This window comes from Anopheles moucheti, chromosome 3 (assembly GCF_943734755.1).
Source record: "Anopheles moucheti chromosome 3, idAnoMoucSN_F20_07, whole genome shotgun sequence".
NCBI lineage: Eukaryota > Metazoa > Arthropoda > Insecta > Diptera > Culicidae > Anopheles > Anopheles moucheti.
The window spans coordinates 87,746,360-87,763,099 of record NC_069141.1 but is presented as its reverse complement, the minus strand read 5'-3'; the positions used below and the strand labels follow the sequence as shown (position 1 = coordinate 87,763,099).

Genomic DNA, 16,740 nt, shown 5'->3' with positions numbered 1-16,740 from the left:
TTTGTTCTTGTTTTTAGGAGGTTGTTGGAAAAGGAATCGTTACCGGTTCACATTTTGTGACACGTTTTTTTATTAACGAAAACTGATGCAGTTTGCCGTACCCAAATACGTTCCATGTGGTTTTGCGGTTGTACTCCAAACGCGTAAAGGGCAAAAGGTGTAGGATTAGAACGGAATGGTTCATTTATGTCTCGATCCGGGACCGCCTCGCATGCTGCTTACGTTCAATACCACACGTGTAGTCAAACAGCCATGGACCAACGTGCCATGTGTTTCATTACCCGGAAAATCGTCATTCCGCAAGATCCCCCCGGGAACGACCAGCAATCATCAAGTTCAATCAATGATAAAATAAATGTAAAACGAAGATAGTTCAATTAGATCAGATACAAATAAACAACTGTCGCTCACAATTGACCGTCCCCATTCGCAGTAGCGTGGGAAGCGGACAGAGAGTGGATAAACGCATTTGCCTATTGCATACCTTCCCATGTTGGCGTTTATGTAATGGAATGCAACGACCAGGAGGAAGAGAAACACCCCCAGAACGTTGCAGAACACGGCCAGCTGCACATCGGATATCATGGTGAATACAGCTTATCTGTCGGAAAGAAAGAGATGTACGGATTTGAAGGATTAGGGTGGGTTTGCTATAAATCTATCGAAATTGTACAGTAGGGTGCAGTGATGCATCAAACCGCAAAAGTATTTCATTTCACAAACAAATGGCGAAATGATGGAGAGTGCTTGTTAGATTGAAAACGAGGTATTTCGGTAATTATAGTATACCACTTTGGCGATGTAGCTCCATTGGAATGTTTCGGACGAAACGAACAGTAGGTTAAACTTATACTCCTTCAATTGCACTGCAATGAACTACCGGTAAACGGATTGTTTTGTGATTACGCCTCAATTACCGTGAAAGAAACATAACCAAATTCGGGTTAGTTCTATATCAAATTGATCCAATACAGTAGAATTCATACCGTTTCGAATCCAATTAATTGCATTGGAAAGTTCAAAGAACGGGGCAATACAACTTAATATGTACAGACAAATCTATCACCAGCCATTCTATTTAAATGCTACTGATTGCTATTAATCGAAGAAAAGCTTTTCCCGATATGTGTTTAAACATCCAGGCCGGCTACAACAGGGTACACGTCATACCACATCGCGTCGTACATGATACTTCCATCTTTCGCTTTACAAATACAGCAAATTCGGAGACTAACAAAAAGCATGCAAAATACTTATTGGTAGCAACATAATTAGTACAACAAACCAAACTTACGTGCGTTTCAAAAGTCTTAAATTCACTGAAAAAGCAAGAAACAGTGCGAACACCCCGGAAAATTTATAAACAACCAATGTTTTTTTCTCGACAACTGGAATGTGGAAACGTCACCGCCCTTCTACGCTGTTTGACGTTCCGTTTTGGTTTGTATTGCGTTACTGGCTCGTTACTATGATCGATCGCTTGGAAGACGAATTTTGTATTGTATTCTATGGTAATGTTTATAGAAATATCGCTAAACTCCAGCACTCTGTAAATCAAATATTAACTATAAAACCTCAAATTCCAATTTCAATAACAAACTAGGGAAATCAAAGCGCAAGAAAAAAGTTTTGCGCGGGACATTTTTAAACCTCCAAGACTTGTAACACTACCAACTGTTTCATATTCGCACAACATCATGCAATTATAAAAAGTATGATTTTCCAACATCATTTTAGTTAATTTTGATGTAAATTTGTGCTGCAAGTTGTCAAGCGTGTTGTTAAAATTGTTCGCCTTCTGTGCACCTGAAATAGACAACAACGGGGCAGCAAAGAAGCATCGAACGTCAAACATTTTCTCACCAAATATCGATTGGCTCCGACGAAAAGAGAAATTTCCGAACACACTTTTACTCGTTCGAAGAAAGTGTCCATCCTCATTCCCTAAAAATCACTCCAAAGAAGGGATTTTTCGCGTTTTTGATCGGAACTACAAAAGTGCAGTGTACGTGTGTGATAAACATTGTCGAAAACCAGCATTGTGCATAACTGCGTCGGACATGGTGCTAACGGATAGGAGATAAACGATACGCGCTAGTGCCGAAACTAAAAGCAGAAAGTCTACGGAAAAAACCCATCACGCTGGTCACTGGTTGGTGATGAAAATCGAGCATCCCGCACCAAAACATACGGATTTGTGGTGTAGGATCAAGGTAAAGTTGGTTGCACAAACGCATCGCAAATCAGGCAAGCAGGTGTTTGTTCCCCGTGCAAAAGGGCCATAGTGAATTCAAAGGGTAGCCTAGACGAGCTGCAGGGAACGCAGCGAAGTAACGGGGCTAGAAAATAAACCAACCGCTGCAGGTTGAACAATCAATGATCCGGAGAACGGATGTGTGCGGAGTATGTGGTGTGAAGATCGCCCTCTTTCCCGTCAGTGTCATTATGCGGTGTGCGCCTGTGTGCCACCGTGCTGCATGCACACACCATTGCTCTTTTTCTTCCAAACGCACCTCCCAAACGGCATGAATGTAACCAGACTGGACAGCGGAACGAAGGACACGGTTTCGGGGAAAAAACATTGCATCACCAGCCCTGGAACGAAATCAGTTCGAACATGATTGAATCGATCGTGTTGGTGATTCCGGTTATGCGCTTGGTAGCGATGATAGAACGGAACAGCTTTTGGGACAAGATGTTGATATTATTTATGCAAAGTACAATCTTCTCTCGACCGATCGATGCATTTCGATCGAATAGAACACAATAACGTACGCCATTGGTCGTGCCCGAAGGCGCCACCACCTCTTGAATGCATCCTACACACGGCGGTCGCTTACCCTCCGTAGGTGTTTGCAAAGGAACTGGATACGGTTCCGCGCCATAGGAACCACGCACCTAATAGCACCGAAAATGGAGAAGAAACGTGTGTGTACGATGATCTGACTGACCGTCAAACGCGATGAGGAACGATGAATAATTAATATTGTGTTCCCCCCATCATACTCAGCAACGACATCTTTGTGGGAGGGGAAACAAATGCATACTTCGATGCAAATAGGAAATCACGGTAATACACGCGCCGTCTTTAAGTCAAGGCCAAATTGCCGACATTCGCCAACTGAGCTAGGCCCGCTAAGTGGATTATTGTGATGTAGGGTAATAGAGATAGGTCCAGTTCGCTGAGGGCAATGAATAGGAAATTGGCAAAAAATAATGTTATAAACTGGAACCAAACATCGTATTTAAGCCAAAGTTAGTTGGCAAAATTAGTTGTTCAGGTTCGGTCTGGATGTTTTGAAATGCTAATGAGAAATAGCGTAAGAAGTATGGCGGTAGGAATGGAAGCAATCGTGCTCCATACCGGCAACTATTAAAATATCTTAATTTTCTCCCTATTGGATCACATAACCATAAAAATACCGCAAGGACTCAGGGTGTATGATTTGATTGCGGCCCATTCGTTATCGATTTGCAAGCCTCCTCTTCCGTAACGGATGGCCATCATTAATGCACAAATCGTTTCACACTTTTTGGGTGCCACATTCGCAGTTCGCCCTTCACTCCGTCATCTTCGTTGTCTATCCATCGTTGCTGGTTGAACGGCGGCGTGGGCACTCTTTTTTACCATAAATAGTCGTCACGTCCCGGCGATGATGTCAGCTGCTGTGCGAGAGCACCGCCGCCACGATACTATGCTGTTGATGATGGCCACGCGTGTGTACGCCGGCGTATATGTATGCGCGTGTTTGAAATGTTTGTTGCTTCTCGTGTGACCCCGGCCCATCATCGCCGGCTCGCAGTTCTCCACCGTGGGCCCTGTCCTGTAGGAGGTGTGCCAACATACCGAAAAGTTTATTTCAGGTGTGCACGCCGTTCGCGTTTGTGCCTTTTTCTTTCTGTTCGGTCGTCGTAATCGATGGTCATTGTGGTAGATTATCATGGTCTTACACTAATCATCTGAATGAGGTGATGCGAACGGCAGAGAGGTAGGGCTCGATCGAGAGATACTGTTTTTAAACACCGTCACGTTACCAAAATGTTTAAATATTTTATTTAGTTTTTTTTTGTACAATGGCTATATCCAATTTTATGCAAATTTACATATAAAAATATAGAACTGATTGTTCCTACCGGAGTTTTTTTCGTTTTTAGTTTAAAAACGAAACGTAATGTTAAAACTTATTAACAAAAAGTTTTTTAACATGTTTGGGGAGTTTTTGTTTCGTTGGTTATGGCCTTGATACACCTACAGCTAAATAGTCATATCATGGAACACACTGGAAATTCTAACTCAAAGCTACATGTTGATGGGTCGTGCATAGCCTTTAACATTAGATGCAACTATTTTGGTTTAAAGTTATGAGGTCGCACGAAAAGTTGTGATGATTCTTTAGAGGAACTCAGACCTACTAAGCAACATAAGAGTTCCATTAAATTCTTTATTGCTATTTATTGCTTTAAACAAGACAACGTTTATTCGTTTCTATTCAATATTTTAGCTCCTGCGTGTTTTTATTTTTTTACCCCTACGCAGGATAGACTACAGATACATTAAGTCAAAGAAATGGTAGGGTTGGACCTCCTGAGGTTGTTGTGCCAGTAAGAGGAAGATTTTTATTATTGTCGATATTTTTCAGTGCTATTAATTAAACTTGTTGAATAACCGATACTGAAAAAGTGAATAAAGAAGTGATGAATGATTTCTACCGTCGAATTCTTTTCGTATGTCGCAAGCGAATACCAAAACACCACCTTGGCGACCAACAATACACGTAAAATATTGAAAAGTACAATCACGAACGCACTTTTTTATTCACGATGATCGCGCTTATATGATCGAAACCCTCCGACGGTTTTTCAATTCCAGCAACTGTCGATTGATATTCAATGATGTTGCTGCCCTAGAATGTGCTAATCTCTATTAGTCGTCTAACAATGGTATCCATTTTGGTTGTTCCGACACCCCAGACAACCCATCGTGCCTTACTATTTCGGTGGAATATATCACTCAATCTATTTATGGTAATGGAAACGGTAGTCCGCTTACTTTTTGGACCGTTCAGCCTGGGACATACATGAAGCATGAACGACACAAACACACGCGTTGCAACATTTGGTTAGGTGGTAAACGAACAAAATAAATGCAACCAAAGTTTGGCCTACTGTGTGTAGTGCTTTTGAAAAAAATATTGTCTCGTTGCCAGGCCTATCCGTCGTCTAGTATCCGGAGTGATTGGACACACGCATGTTTTAACACTCTGCCCCTACTCTTCAGGAGTACACCGACAAACACACCTCGTTGTCTTCTATCCGTCATGAAGACGGTAACGATGATGGACAAAGACATGAGACGACGATGAGTCTCTCCAGCCGTAGGCGATGAGCTGATCAGTCAGTCCATCATCAGTCTGAAACATAGCTTTGAGACATCAACATTTTGTTGTTGTTGGGAAGAAACAGAAAATCATCAGCTCTTCCCTTGTTGTGGTGTCGTTTCTCTTGTGGTTCATCATTATCCCCTTCCCGCTGATGAGGTGTGGTAGAATTAAGTGATTGCGGTAGAATTTAGGCGAATTGTTGTGGAATTCTGGTGGTAATCCTAATGTTCGATGGGGCTGGCCACAATGGCAGTATCATAAAGCATCCTTTTAAAGACAAACATCATCAAGGCGATGGTGTTCGGTGAAGACGACTCTTCTGAAGATCGCAACGATTATAGTTCTTTAATTGCGATCGTAATTAGCTAATTGGCAAATTGTGACCCAAAAACCTCTGCAGATCCGAGTGAGTGTGGTGTCTTCCGTGGCGGACTTGTTGTCCATGGAGGTACGTGTACGAAAGGAGTGCGTCAACGCTTCTGACACAAGCACTTGTTTTGATGATCTTTTTCTAATAGCTTAATAAAGACCCAGGAACATTGATCGTGAATTGAAAGCGCGTTCCACTCGTCTGATTCGCGTCCGTGTGTAGGTGTGGGCCGGTGATCGCTTACATGTGCGATCAATAAATGGTGAACGAATGGCAAATTAATTCCAACAATCTTAGTTACTGTTTGAATGTTGCCCGTTTGGCATGTACATACGCTTGCTTGCTAGTACTGTGCGGTTCTAATTCTAAACAAAATAAGCAAACCTGTAGCAGAATTGCGAAGTAAAACGTGATTATAATTCATTTGCCAAGTGAAGAGGCTTGTCGATGCATGGCGCTTATCGTCCGTGGCTATCTGGCGTGAAGCTTCAAAACGTGGGCGAAAGATGTGATGTTGATGTTTTGCACAGTGTGTATGTATTGCCAAAGGCGTAGGTCGACCGTGTAAAACGAATAAACATGAGCCCAACTTTATATGAAACACCAGTATTTCACAGCTAATCAAAGCAGAGCTGGAAGAGGCTGTTAGCTTTATCCGCTAGAAATACGCAATAAAGATTGCGAGCTTTCTAGGTCAATCGATTGCGCTAAAAAGAAATACATTTGTGACCGCAAGCTGTGCAAACTTCCTTTCCCTTTTTATTCGCCCCATTTCGCATGTACGGCTGTACATTCTTCTAACCATTACTTCCTTGTGTCGGCAAAGAGCAATCTAGTCGGCCAGTGCTAATTGTGTTTTGTCTTTTTCTAATGTTGTTTTTACCTTTCCGTTGTAGATAATTCAACAACATTCAACAACACCCCGCCCAATCATGTCACACGCGAATGCAACCGAACGACCATCGTGTCCTTGGCAGCAGCTGCAGTAGGCGCGAAGGGAAAGGAGCTAAACGCGGACGGAGACATTTAGGTTACCGTCTGATATACAACACTCGTTCGGGACACCGCAAACGTCCCGCATTAGTGCACACCGCCCGCCGGTGAGGCGGGTACGATGGAATCCCAGCGAATATTGTCTTCTCCGTCGAACGGTGATGACACGGAAACCGATTCCATCAGCTGTTACGTAGTGGAGGGAGCCGACCTGTCGATAGCCGACCATGCCACCGAGGGAGTACAGTACCGTCTGAATGGTGTACTTGAAGCAGAACAGGACCATTTACGAAAGGGACTTAATCGCATTTCGAGCGATTCGGCGTCCACTTATGAAATGGTGGATGGCGGCAGCCCGCAGTCACCTGCGTCCGGTACCAGCGATGGGCACGGTGTGGAGGGTGACGATGATGACGATGGCGAAGATGAGGAGGACGAGATGTGGAGCAATATAGTGCGCATAAATAATGCGACGGTCGCAACGGTAGCTGAACTGACAGCCGGGGGCGGAGGCGATCCAGCGGATGATGAAGTGATGGCGAATGAAATCGAGTACGAAGTGCAGGAGGCCAGTGGGCCGGAATGTGAACTGCTGAACCGCGAAGCGGCAGACGGTTCAGCCGGCACGAGCAGCGGAGAGTTATTGCAGCGAAAACGATTCGATCTGGCGCGCTCGTCCACCAAGGAAGAGAAACAGCGCCACAACGAGGAAATAGTGATCATGAAATCGAACTCGCTCTCCTCTGACACGACCACCGCGACTAATTCGTGGGAACCGGTCAATGTGGACGGTTGCAGTGCTGTGGGCACCGAGCCAGAACCGGTCGATGCAGAAGACGATCACCAAAACGAAGCGGAGCTAGTACCAGCGCCATCTTTCGGTGGTCCTTCCAAACCGTGCTTCATAGATGCATCTTCACTGTTCGACGATGATGAGGTGGTGTATCCATCGTTCCAGGAAAGCTCGTGTTCCGCGCAGCAACATCATTGGTCACAGCCTACCACTGGTGAAAGCACTGTTCAACTTGCAACAATTCTCTGTGACGATGACAAGCTCCGATCGGGGGCAATCGTTGAGGAAAAGGTAGTCAAACCCATCGAAGTAAAGGACCAATTTTCTGCCGGTCCGTCGAACGATTACATAGCGACCAAACTGAAGCTTGCCGAAGCGAGTCATCTAACCGATACGACGGGCAATGATAACGATCGTGAGGAAGTGCTCGCGCGCCAGGAAGCTGAACGAAAGCAGGGCACATTTCTGTTTCAAAACTCAATCCAACAGTATTCGGGACATCTACTGGATTCTAGTTTGCAATTTGCCCCTGAGGAAACTTATAGCGATCTTTCGCTACCAAGCGTATACTCATCGAGCAGTGAGCCAAACTACGGTGAGTATAGCTCGCTCACGATAAGCGATAATCATCGCTATTCACTGGGAGGTAGTAGCGCGGTAACCGATGACAGAGCCAGCGGACACATGGACAGTTTACGTGGAGGTGGGACCTGCACCAGTGGGTACAATTCCAGCTCTGCCGATTATAACAGTCGCACGCAGGCCACGAGCGACGTCGAGTCAACATCACACTATCCGAACACACCGTTTAACTCGATCGTACATGTCACGTCGTCGGCTGCCATATCCCAGCAGATGGTGCCTCACCGCCAGGTGCAAGAACTGAGTGAGGATACTGGTAATGATACAAGCCGAGCCAGTTCGGTGGATCGAGAATCACACTCCACACCGATCAGAATTCCCAAGCGGATGCAAAAGCACGACGAATCGGCTCCAATTGTGTCGGGCGGTGCATCCATCGAAGACTTTACTCCAAAGCAATGCGAAAGCCCATTGGTCCGGCGACGTACGGACACTTGTCCAATAGTGTCTGGTGGTAGTATCAGCTTCGACGATCCATCTGAGGAGCGTGCTGCAACGGCAAGGCAATTGAGCAAGAGCGGTTCGGGTAAATCGTGGGTGGTTGATTTGAAAAATTGTCCCGACGATGAAAAATCGGCAGTGGCCGCAGCGGTCGCAATTGATCGCAATTCTCTCGATCAATCAGGCCAACGGAGTCTTGGGTTTTTCGTCGATTTGGGTAGCCTCAAGACACCGGAAGAGGAAAAATCGATAACGGTGGTGAATAGCAGACCGCGTACAGCACGCACGGAGTTGATGAAGAAATCGACCGGATTCTACATCGATCTGTCGGATGATGGTAGCGAAAGCACACGCAGTGCTACTCCCAAGTTGGGGGGTTCAAAAATTGAAACACCACCTCCATCAGCGTCGGCACTGACGGGTACATCGAGAGGAGAATCGGAAGATAAGCAGACTGATCGCAAGAATATGTTTTCGATGTTTATTGACTTTGGAGGTGATAATGCTGGTAGCAGTAATGGTCCAAACGGTAAACCAGCAATGCCACGAAAGCTATCAATGCCACAGTCTGTACTGTCAGGCTCTTCAAACGGGAAGGATTCGGTCCGTCCCAGCAGTCTTGGACCGACGGGTGAAGAAACGTGTAAGCCTTACTACATGTTTGTCGGTTCGGCGGATGCCCAACCGTCAGTCATGCGACGTCCGAATGGAAACGCGCCAGGTAATGGTGCAATTGCAGCAAGGCACGAATCTAAACGACACTCGTGGAATACAACCGTCGGCGAAGGAGGAGGTCTCGCAGGAGGATTTCACGAACGGCGTATCGCAACCAGTAGCGCTTATCAACGATCAACGAGTGTAACAAGCGATCGGGGCATTATGAATATTCTGGATAAAATTCCTCTGCTCTCGAAAACATCGAGCATGTCGATTGATTCCTCGGTATCGCCGTTTGAGGATTTCACCTGCTCGAAGTCGGAGCTGAGCACCTACTCGAACCACTCGATATCTTCCAACTCCGCTCACTCGAGCAACGAATCGAAGGTATCCCCGAAAGATGGTGCCGGTCTCGAAGGCCAACCAATGGAAGTGCCAGCCGACGGGATGATGGTATCGTCGGCAAAGAAAAAGCGCAAAGATGCAAAAATAAACGAAACATTCGACAAGAGCAGCCAAGGGTCGATAACGGATGGTATCCTATCTTCAAACGAGGATGCCTCCCCGACGTCAACCACAACCGACACGGACGATGTAACTTTCCAAAACAATCCGGCAGAGGAAGACGCACTTCTTCTTTTGCAGCAACCCGCCAATGTGACCGCTAATGAAAGTCATGAACCAAGCGAAGAACCAATAAAGCTGTCTGCAATTACCGCATCCAGTAGCACCGGCAACAGCTGCAACAAACAGATGGAAACGATCGTTGAGACGGTTGAATGTTCACCTCGTCATACAGCAGCTTCGGCTCGGAATAAACCTCAGCACACGATGGAAACGCTCCATGCTACGATCGAGAAACAGAAGCAGCTGCTCGAAACCGTCTCCGAGAATGTCGAATCGCACGCGTCAACCACGACCTCTTCCTTTGTGAAACTGTCCGACATGGATAAGCCACCGTCGGCGGCAAGTCAGTTCATCACTACCAAGTTTGAGCTTCATTCGAGCAGCGGTGGTGGAGGTGGTAGTAGCAGTGGCGGTGGTGGTGGTGCTGGAAGTAACATGTCCAATTCGGCCGGTTCCAGTCGAGTAGCCCGCCTGTTCGAATGTCAAAAGTACAACACGATCGGGTCGGCGATCGGAGCTAGCAACCAAGCAATGAGACAGCAGCAGCAGAAGGCATCGAACTACTATCACTCGAACGGTGGTGTAACGTCGATGGAGCGACACTCGTGGAATATGTCTCGCTCGACTGGCAACAATTTTGTGAGCCTCATCTCTTCTTCGGTGGAAAATTCCCGTTCGCTTAGCAGGTTGTTTCCGCACCTGTCGAAAGGTAGGTTGTCAGTGAACCGTCACCACCAGCTGGCTGCAGAAATGGGTACAGGAAAATGTAATAATTTTTCCGCCTTCCGTTTTGTTCTGCAACTCTGTCTATAGCTTTCAGCAGCAGTCTTCCGTCGGACGTGGGTATGAATGGTACGGGTCGCAACGGTCAAGATGGTAGCGAGATGATGCATTCGGATTTTTCCTGTACATCAAGTATCACTTCAAGCCGATCCGGCATTGGTGAGTCATCACTCGTCATCATTCAAATTAAAAGCGCAATCACTATGGTTAATGGGCGATTTTTGATCAATCTGTTAGAATCAATCGATGAGTCAATCTCCAGCCGTCAGCCGCGCCGCCTAGGTGAGGATCTATTGAAGATGTTCCTTCAGGAGATTGCCACCGATGTGACGATCGAGGTCGAGACGAAGAAGATGCGTGCCCATAAGTGCATACTGCGATCGCGTTGCCAGTACTTTGCGGCAATTCTCGCTGGGAGTTGGGTGCAGAATGCGGGCAACGTGATCACACTGCCCGGCTACTCGTACGCGGCGGTGCACTTTGCGTTGTGCCACATCTACTCTGGTGCCTCCCATCCACCGGAAGGCATCAGTCTGATGGAGCTGGCTGCACTTTCCGATCTTCTTGGTCTCGAAGGGTTGAAGGAGGTAACGGCGTATGCACTGAAAACGAACTACTGTCACAATTTCCACAAGGTAAGTGTTGAGAATAGGCACGAAGGGGATGTATAAAATTACTATTGACTGTAATTCTCTGTAACGCGATTTCATTATAGCCCTGCGTCGGTTGCACGGACGGTGTGTTACAAGTGCTGCCGGTTACTTTAAACCACGGTCTCGACGAACTATATCGCAAGTGTTTGAAGTGGGTCTGTCGGCACTATGTGAAGATCTGGTCACAAAAGCAATTCTCGCAGCTGCCGCTGGACGTCGTGCATCGCTGCAAGCAGCAAATCGTGGCCCATCTTAACTCCGAAAGTGTTCTTACGACGATTCTGGACAGCGAGCAGCTGTTAACGCTACTGCACCCCTACAAGTGGTCCGTCGAGGTGGAAAACGTAGTGCGCGATATACTGGACACAGCATACGATTACATTGCGGATCACTTTGCTTCCTTGCTTGCCAGTGACAGTTTCCTTTCCCTTGGGCAAAACTACCGCTGGGCCATACCTCACCTGGAGCCCATTTTATTGCCCGCCGCGAACAATCTTAGCCCCGATCAGGCATGCAAGAGCTACCCAAGGGCCACGCGGCTACAGAAGTTACTACAGGCGAAGGTGCTAACCATGACGACAACGACCACTACTTCTACGCCGATGTCGTCGAGTGATAATACGAACGTGGTAAACATTTACGAGAAGCAAACGAAAGCAAGTGAAGGTGCCAGCCGTAAAGAAGTGGATTACAATCTGCAAGAGGAAGAAATGGATTGGTGCGATGAGTTTGTGGGAATGGTGAACGCCATCCTGTCCGCCGTGGAACAATGCTTGATTCGCCAATGTGCACGAGCCATGCGTGTTAGCTCCTGGCAGCGAATGGACGTAGAATTACGCAACAAGATCCAAAAGCTGGCCTGCCTGATGGAAACGGCGGATGAACGAAAATCTCGTGCACGCTATTCTTTCTCGTCGCAAACGTCCTCCTCCTCGTCAGTTCATTCGCGCTCGAACGATATGCGTCAGGTGCGATTAGCTATTCAAGCGCACACGAAGCGCACTATGGAGAATGGCCAAACAAATCATAACCAACCCACTAACAATAGAACGCAGCAAACACAAACGATGAATACGCATCAGAACGAGTTAAATGCTGCTTTGCTTAATTCACATAAGCTTGCAAAGCATTACGCAACTCATGAAGCATCAATGGCGATGCCGGTCATAGAGCGCGAACGAATGAAACATCAACAAGCTAACCATGCACTGGAAAATGGACGTATTTCGAAAACTTCGTCAAAGAGTCATGTTCCGGATGGGGGAAAGAAGTCGTCCGCTTCGCTCACAAACGGACGTCAAGCGGCACATGGCATACGGATGGGAGTGCTTTCCAAAACATCAAACACCACCCAGCCGGTCTCCCACAAACGATCACAATCGGAGGATCATGCAAACCTGAAACCTGCACCTACGAGCAAACCAGAACCGTTGAATAATTTACGTACCAAGCTGAGCAACGTTAAACCACGGTATCTCGAACCAAAGAAACCAAAAAATGCGGCCAATTTACACGCGCAGAACAACATTTCCTCCAGCGGAAGTTCCACCAGAACGTCCAGTCCGGCGATGGGCACTCGCAAGATGACATCAAAACTGCAGCAACAGAATCACGGTCACGAATCTAATCTTTCGCTCGATAGCCTGTCGTCTCCGGCAAAGTTGAAGAATGCAAACGCAGCGACCAAACCACCCCGCGCGGTCATAGGTGAAATGGATGTTTCGATCGACTCGCTGGCAGAGTCGATAAAATCGCACTCGATCAAAACGAGCAACACCTTGTCCCATGAATCACTAATCTACCAAGAGTACTTTAAACCGAAAGTTATTAATGCTATCGATCATCAACCACCCGGCAAGAATGGACTCCTGAAGGATAAAGACCATCATCGTGAAAAGCGTCCCAATAGTGGAAAGTCAGCAAGCACCGTTGTCACACGCATGGTTGCCGGCGGTATTAAACCGAATCATTCTTCCTCATCAATTCCTTCGGTAATTAGCATGCGGTCGAACGGCATCAATCGTACGGCATCCTCGGCAAGCGTTGGTTCGAACAGCGGGTCGGGACTGGTGAAGCGTAGCTTTCTTTCACAACGATCCCGTGAAATTTTGGCACGCCGCACTCATGAACCAAAGTCGAACTCTACGAATTCGAGCAATAAATCAGCCGCTTCCTCGCCCAGTTTACTGTTGACGCGCGATAAGTCGTCCGGCAGTGATATCGCGAAATCTGGCTCATCTGCTTCACTTACGACACCGAGCTCCGGTAGCCGGAAGGTATTCAACACAACGCTGCATCTGCGACGTACGGCGAAATTGCCTGAAAGTACAGGCAACAACCGTAACTCCAATGTAAGTCAGGAACGTAAATTGGATAAAAATACGCCGAAGGGAGCCCACACTACTGGAGGAACGACAACTCGCACGAAGGGACCCTCGGGGGACAGTAGAATCGCAATGAAGGGAAACGTGATGGAGAATAATTGTGCCCTTGTGCCGGAGGCAGGTGATGATGGAATGGCTGTACCGGTGATCGTTGAACGCATTGAATCTAAATTGGAGCGTTCGAATACATTTTCGATAGATGCTTCCGATAATCCGTTGGCACTTCAGATGTTAGATTAAACACAAAACGAACGATTGCTGGTAAAAATCTCATCGAATACAAAGGATGGCTCCACGACTCTACATGGAAAGGTAAGCAAAAAAAACGCACTCTCTCAGAGATGATCGCATTGGCGCAAAAACTACTTCTCACACCTTACTGGTACGATGATCTTAAATTCTGATTAATTTCATATTTAAAACACCTACTAACTTCATCACAAATGTCTAGTCACATATTTATATGCATATACATAGAAAAAAGGGAGGTTAAATAAGGTTGGGAATTGCTGCGATTTCCAACTCGTCGCATTATGTGGCGGTGCATCTTTTTGGCACCATTAAATAATTTCGTTAGTAACGATATACTTATCTGTTGCAAGATATGCTTACATGCGTAGTTTATCACACACGATACGGAGAAGTTGTTGATGAAAGATGGTTCAACTGTTAGAAAAGATCCCTTTAAGAGGCCATTATTCTAATTGAACTCCCGCAGTTGTTATCGTGCGCTGGGACACGCGATAGAGTTTTTCTAGCCCGACGGGCGTGATTATCTCCTCCGCGGATGAGTTGAGTCAGTGTTAAACGAAGAAAATAATTACTTATCTGTTTGTTACATTTGTGAAAGCTAAAAGATGAATTTATATCATTTAAACTCACCCCAAAGTACTGCAAATGATGACCGTGGAATGTGAAGTGGCGATGCTAATTTATTCGGTAAACAACTCACTACAATTAAACAAATTGTTGCTTGTGTGTATGAATTGAGGTATGATCGGTTGCTCTTTGATGTCCATATGAGTGTGGTGTTCGGTTTTGAACGTTTTCATCCTAATGAAGCCATAGTTTTATTCTGTAATCGCTTTTGCACCCAGGCTACAGTTTACAAAATGTTATTATAAACCGGAATACAGATACTAGGCGTTAAAATGACCGAATGAAAATGACATTTGAAATAGGAACGCTCTGGCTCTGGTTGAACTTGTGGCATGGCAGCCGAAAAATTCCATGTCATGCGCTTATTATTTCGATCCACTATTATTAACATTTTTTTTCTAGGTATATAACTTTGTTTGCTTAATATGAAACAATGTGATAATTCTATCATAATGACGATCCTCGTTTTGGTTGCTACCGTATTCTAATTGAACCAAGGTTATTTTTTGCCTTACACATTAAACGCACCTGCTTTTGCTTCATCTTGTTCATTTATAAGTTCGATTGGTTCTACAAAAGTTCCAGAAGGATGTGTGATATTTATGGAACATACAATATGTATTTCACTCCTCGCACTTTAAATTTCCCGTCCGTAACTGAAGGTGCGTGCCAAAATATGTGAATTAGTTTTTTTTTATATTTGTTTAACAACGTTCGTCTATAAAAGCAGAATCATGATTATTGTGTACAACAATTCATTCATTTTCTCATACGGATGCAATTTTTTGCAGCATTTTTCCTAAAAGCATTCAGTCTAGAAAACGTTAATCAGTAAACCCGTCACACACCTAAAATTTAACGTTAATCAACTAAAAAACAAGTTGATGCGACAACACGGTCACGTTGTGAACGATCCGCTGCAGAACTAGGTTTGCACATTTTATATATTATTTGTGATGCGATCGTTTATGATTCGGTAGTTCTCGATTCATGTTTTATCAGGCAGCTTATTTGATGCAGTTTAGCAAACATAATACTTGCACTACATTACAAAAACAAAAATTGGTATCCTCCTTTGAATCAGACCCATAAAAAATACTGTCTTATTGAACAGTTTGCTGTTAAATGTACCGTCCTATTTCTACCATTGATATTTTAAGTCATCCATTTCTTACGTTTCTATCACATTGCAAATCATGATCAAAAGGCGAGGTGATCGTCGCAGAATGCCTAATTAATTATTTTATTTACATGTTTTTACATACTGTGGACTGATCATACAATACTTTCGTAATTTACTCGTCTGTTACATCGCACTACTTATAATATTGTATTTTTTTAATTTTACTCAGTTGTCGGTCAACGTCGTTGTTGCCGTTGTTGAGTTGACTTTTGATTTGTTCTCTTTCTCTAGTTTTATCGCTCTAGATAAAAAGTGTTTTTGCCACACTTTCACATTCCCTCCAACTTTATACTGCGTTAGTTCGGCTAAGTTTGATTGTTAGTACTTAAGAATCTTGTCATTTTGCTGTATCTTCATATAATGCGAATCGTTTTCCAATCTGCAAACGAACAAAGAACAAAACACAACTATAGCTTACAGTAGGAATTCAGGACCGATTTGCGCTAAACACGTAATCTAAAATCTACAATATAATATATAAACTGCAACAAACCACGCCAAATGCGGTGCAAACAAAAAGAAAGAACCACTAAAGCAAGCCTAGTCATCTGTACAAAGTTATGTTCAAATGCTTGCAAAACTGAAAAGATCGCTACCAAATGAGAAACTCGTATATTGTGCTGGAGTATAGTAGATCTTGCAGTGCAGTGACATTAAAGTAGATACAGCATAAACTTTAAACAAAACAATTAGTATTGCATCAATATTTAGCTGTGTGTATGTGTGTGATGATACCAAACTATCGGTTTGCAGTCGAAATATGTTTGATTCAGTGCGCAATTGAACCGAAAAGGATCCTCTTGACATTTGGATTTGTTGTGTAAAATGCAAGTTCAGACATTGTGACACTATTGAATGACGATCGTGACGAATTTTGCACCAGAAGAGGGATGTGAATTAAAACAACAATAAACGTTCTAAAGCAGCTTTTGGAAATAAGAAACTGAAAACATC

General features: G+C 44.9%; 2 protein-coding genes across 3 annotated transcripts; one reads left to right on the top strand and one right to left on the bottom strand.

The window, feature by feature from the left end:
* Positions 1–72: 72 nt before the first annotated feature.
* On the bottom strand, positions 73–585 carry LOC128303093 (dolichyl-diphosphooligosaccharide--protein glycosyltransferase subunit 4). The gene is made up of 2 exons (XM_053039947.1): positions 485–585; positions 73–133 (listed from the first exon to the last, which is right to left on the bottom strand). Exons 1-2 carry the CDS (start codon positions 583–585, stop codon positions 73–75), a joined length of 162 nt encoding a protein of 53 aa, XP_052895907.1.
* Positions 586–6,865: 6,280 nt separating this feature from the next.
* LOC128302555 (uncharacterized) lies at positions 6,866–16,703 on the top strand. Of its 2 annotated transcripts, XR_008287382.1 has the most exons (5): positions 6,866–10,613; positions 10,718–10,846; positions 10,925–11,322; positions 11,403–14,036; positions 16,018–16,703. XR_008287382.1 is itself a non-coding variant. In XM_053039405.1 (4 exons), the coding sequence occupies exons 1-4, from the start codon at positions 6,866–6,868 to the stop codon at positions 13,962–13,964; spliced, it is 6,837 nt and encodes a 2,278-aa protein (XP_052895365.1). In that variant the 3' UTR covers positions 13,965–16,703. The 2 variants fall into 2 exon arrangements, 1 of the variants encoding a protein (XP_052895365.1); XM_053039405.1 differs by having other exon boundaries at positions 11,403–16,703.
* Positions 16,704–16,740: the final 37 nt, after the last annotated feature.

What these genes read in the sequence shown, in the direction of transcription:
- LOC128302555 (XM_053039405.1), top strand. Translation starts at nt 6,866, where the DNA reads ATGGAATCCCAGCGAATATTGTCTTCTCCGTCGAACGGTGATGACACG. An exon ending in TTCAAGCCGATCCGGCATTG is followed by an intron (nt 10,847 to 10,924) that starts GTGAGTCATCAC and finishes TCAATCTGTTAG; the next exon opens with AATCAATCGATGAGTCAATC. An exon ending in ACTGTCACAATTTCCACAAG is followed by an intron (nt 11,323 to 11,402) that starts GTAAGTGTTGAG and finishes ATTTCATTATAG; the next exon opens with CCCTGCGTCGGTTGCACGGA.
- LOC128303093 (XM_053039947.1), bottom strand. Translation starts at nt 585, where the DNA reads ATGATATCCGATGTGCAGCTGGCCGTGTTCTGCAACGTTCTGGGGGTG. An exon ending in ATAAACGCCAACATGGGAAG is followed by an intron (nt 134 to 484) that starts GTATGCAATAGG and finishes ACGCGTTTGGAG; the next exon opens with TACAACCGCAAAACCACATG.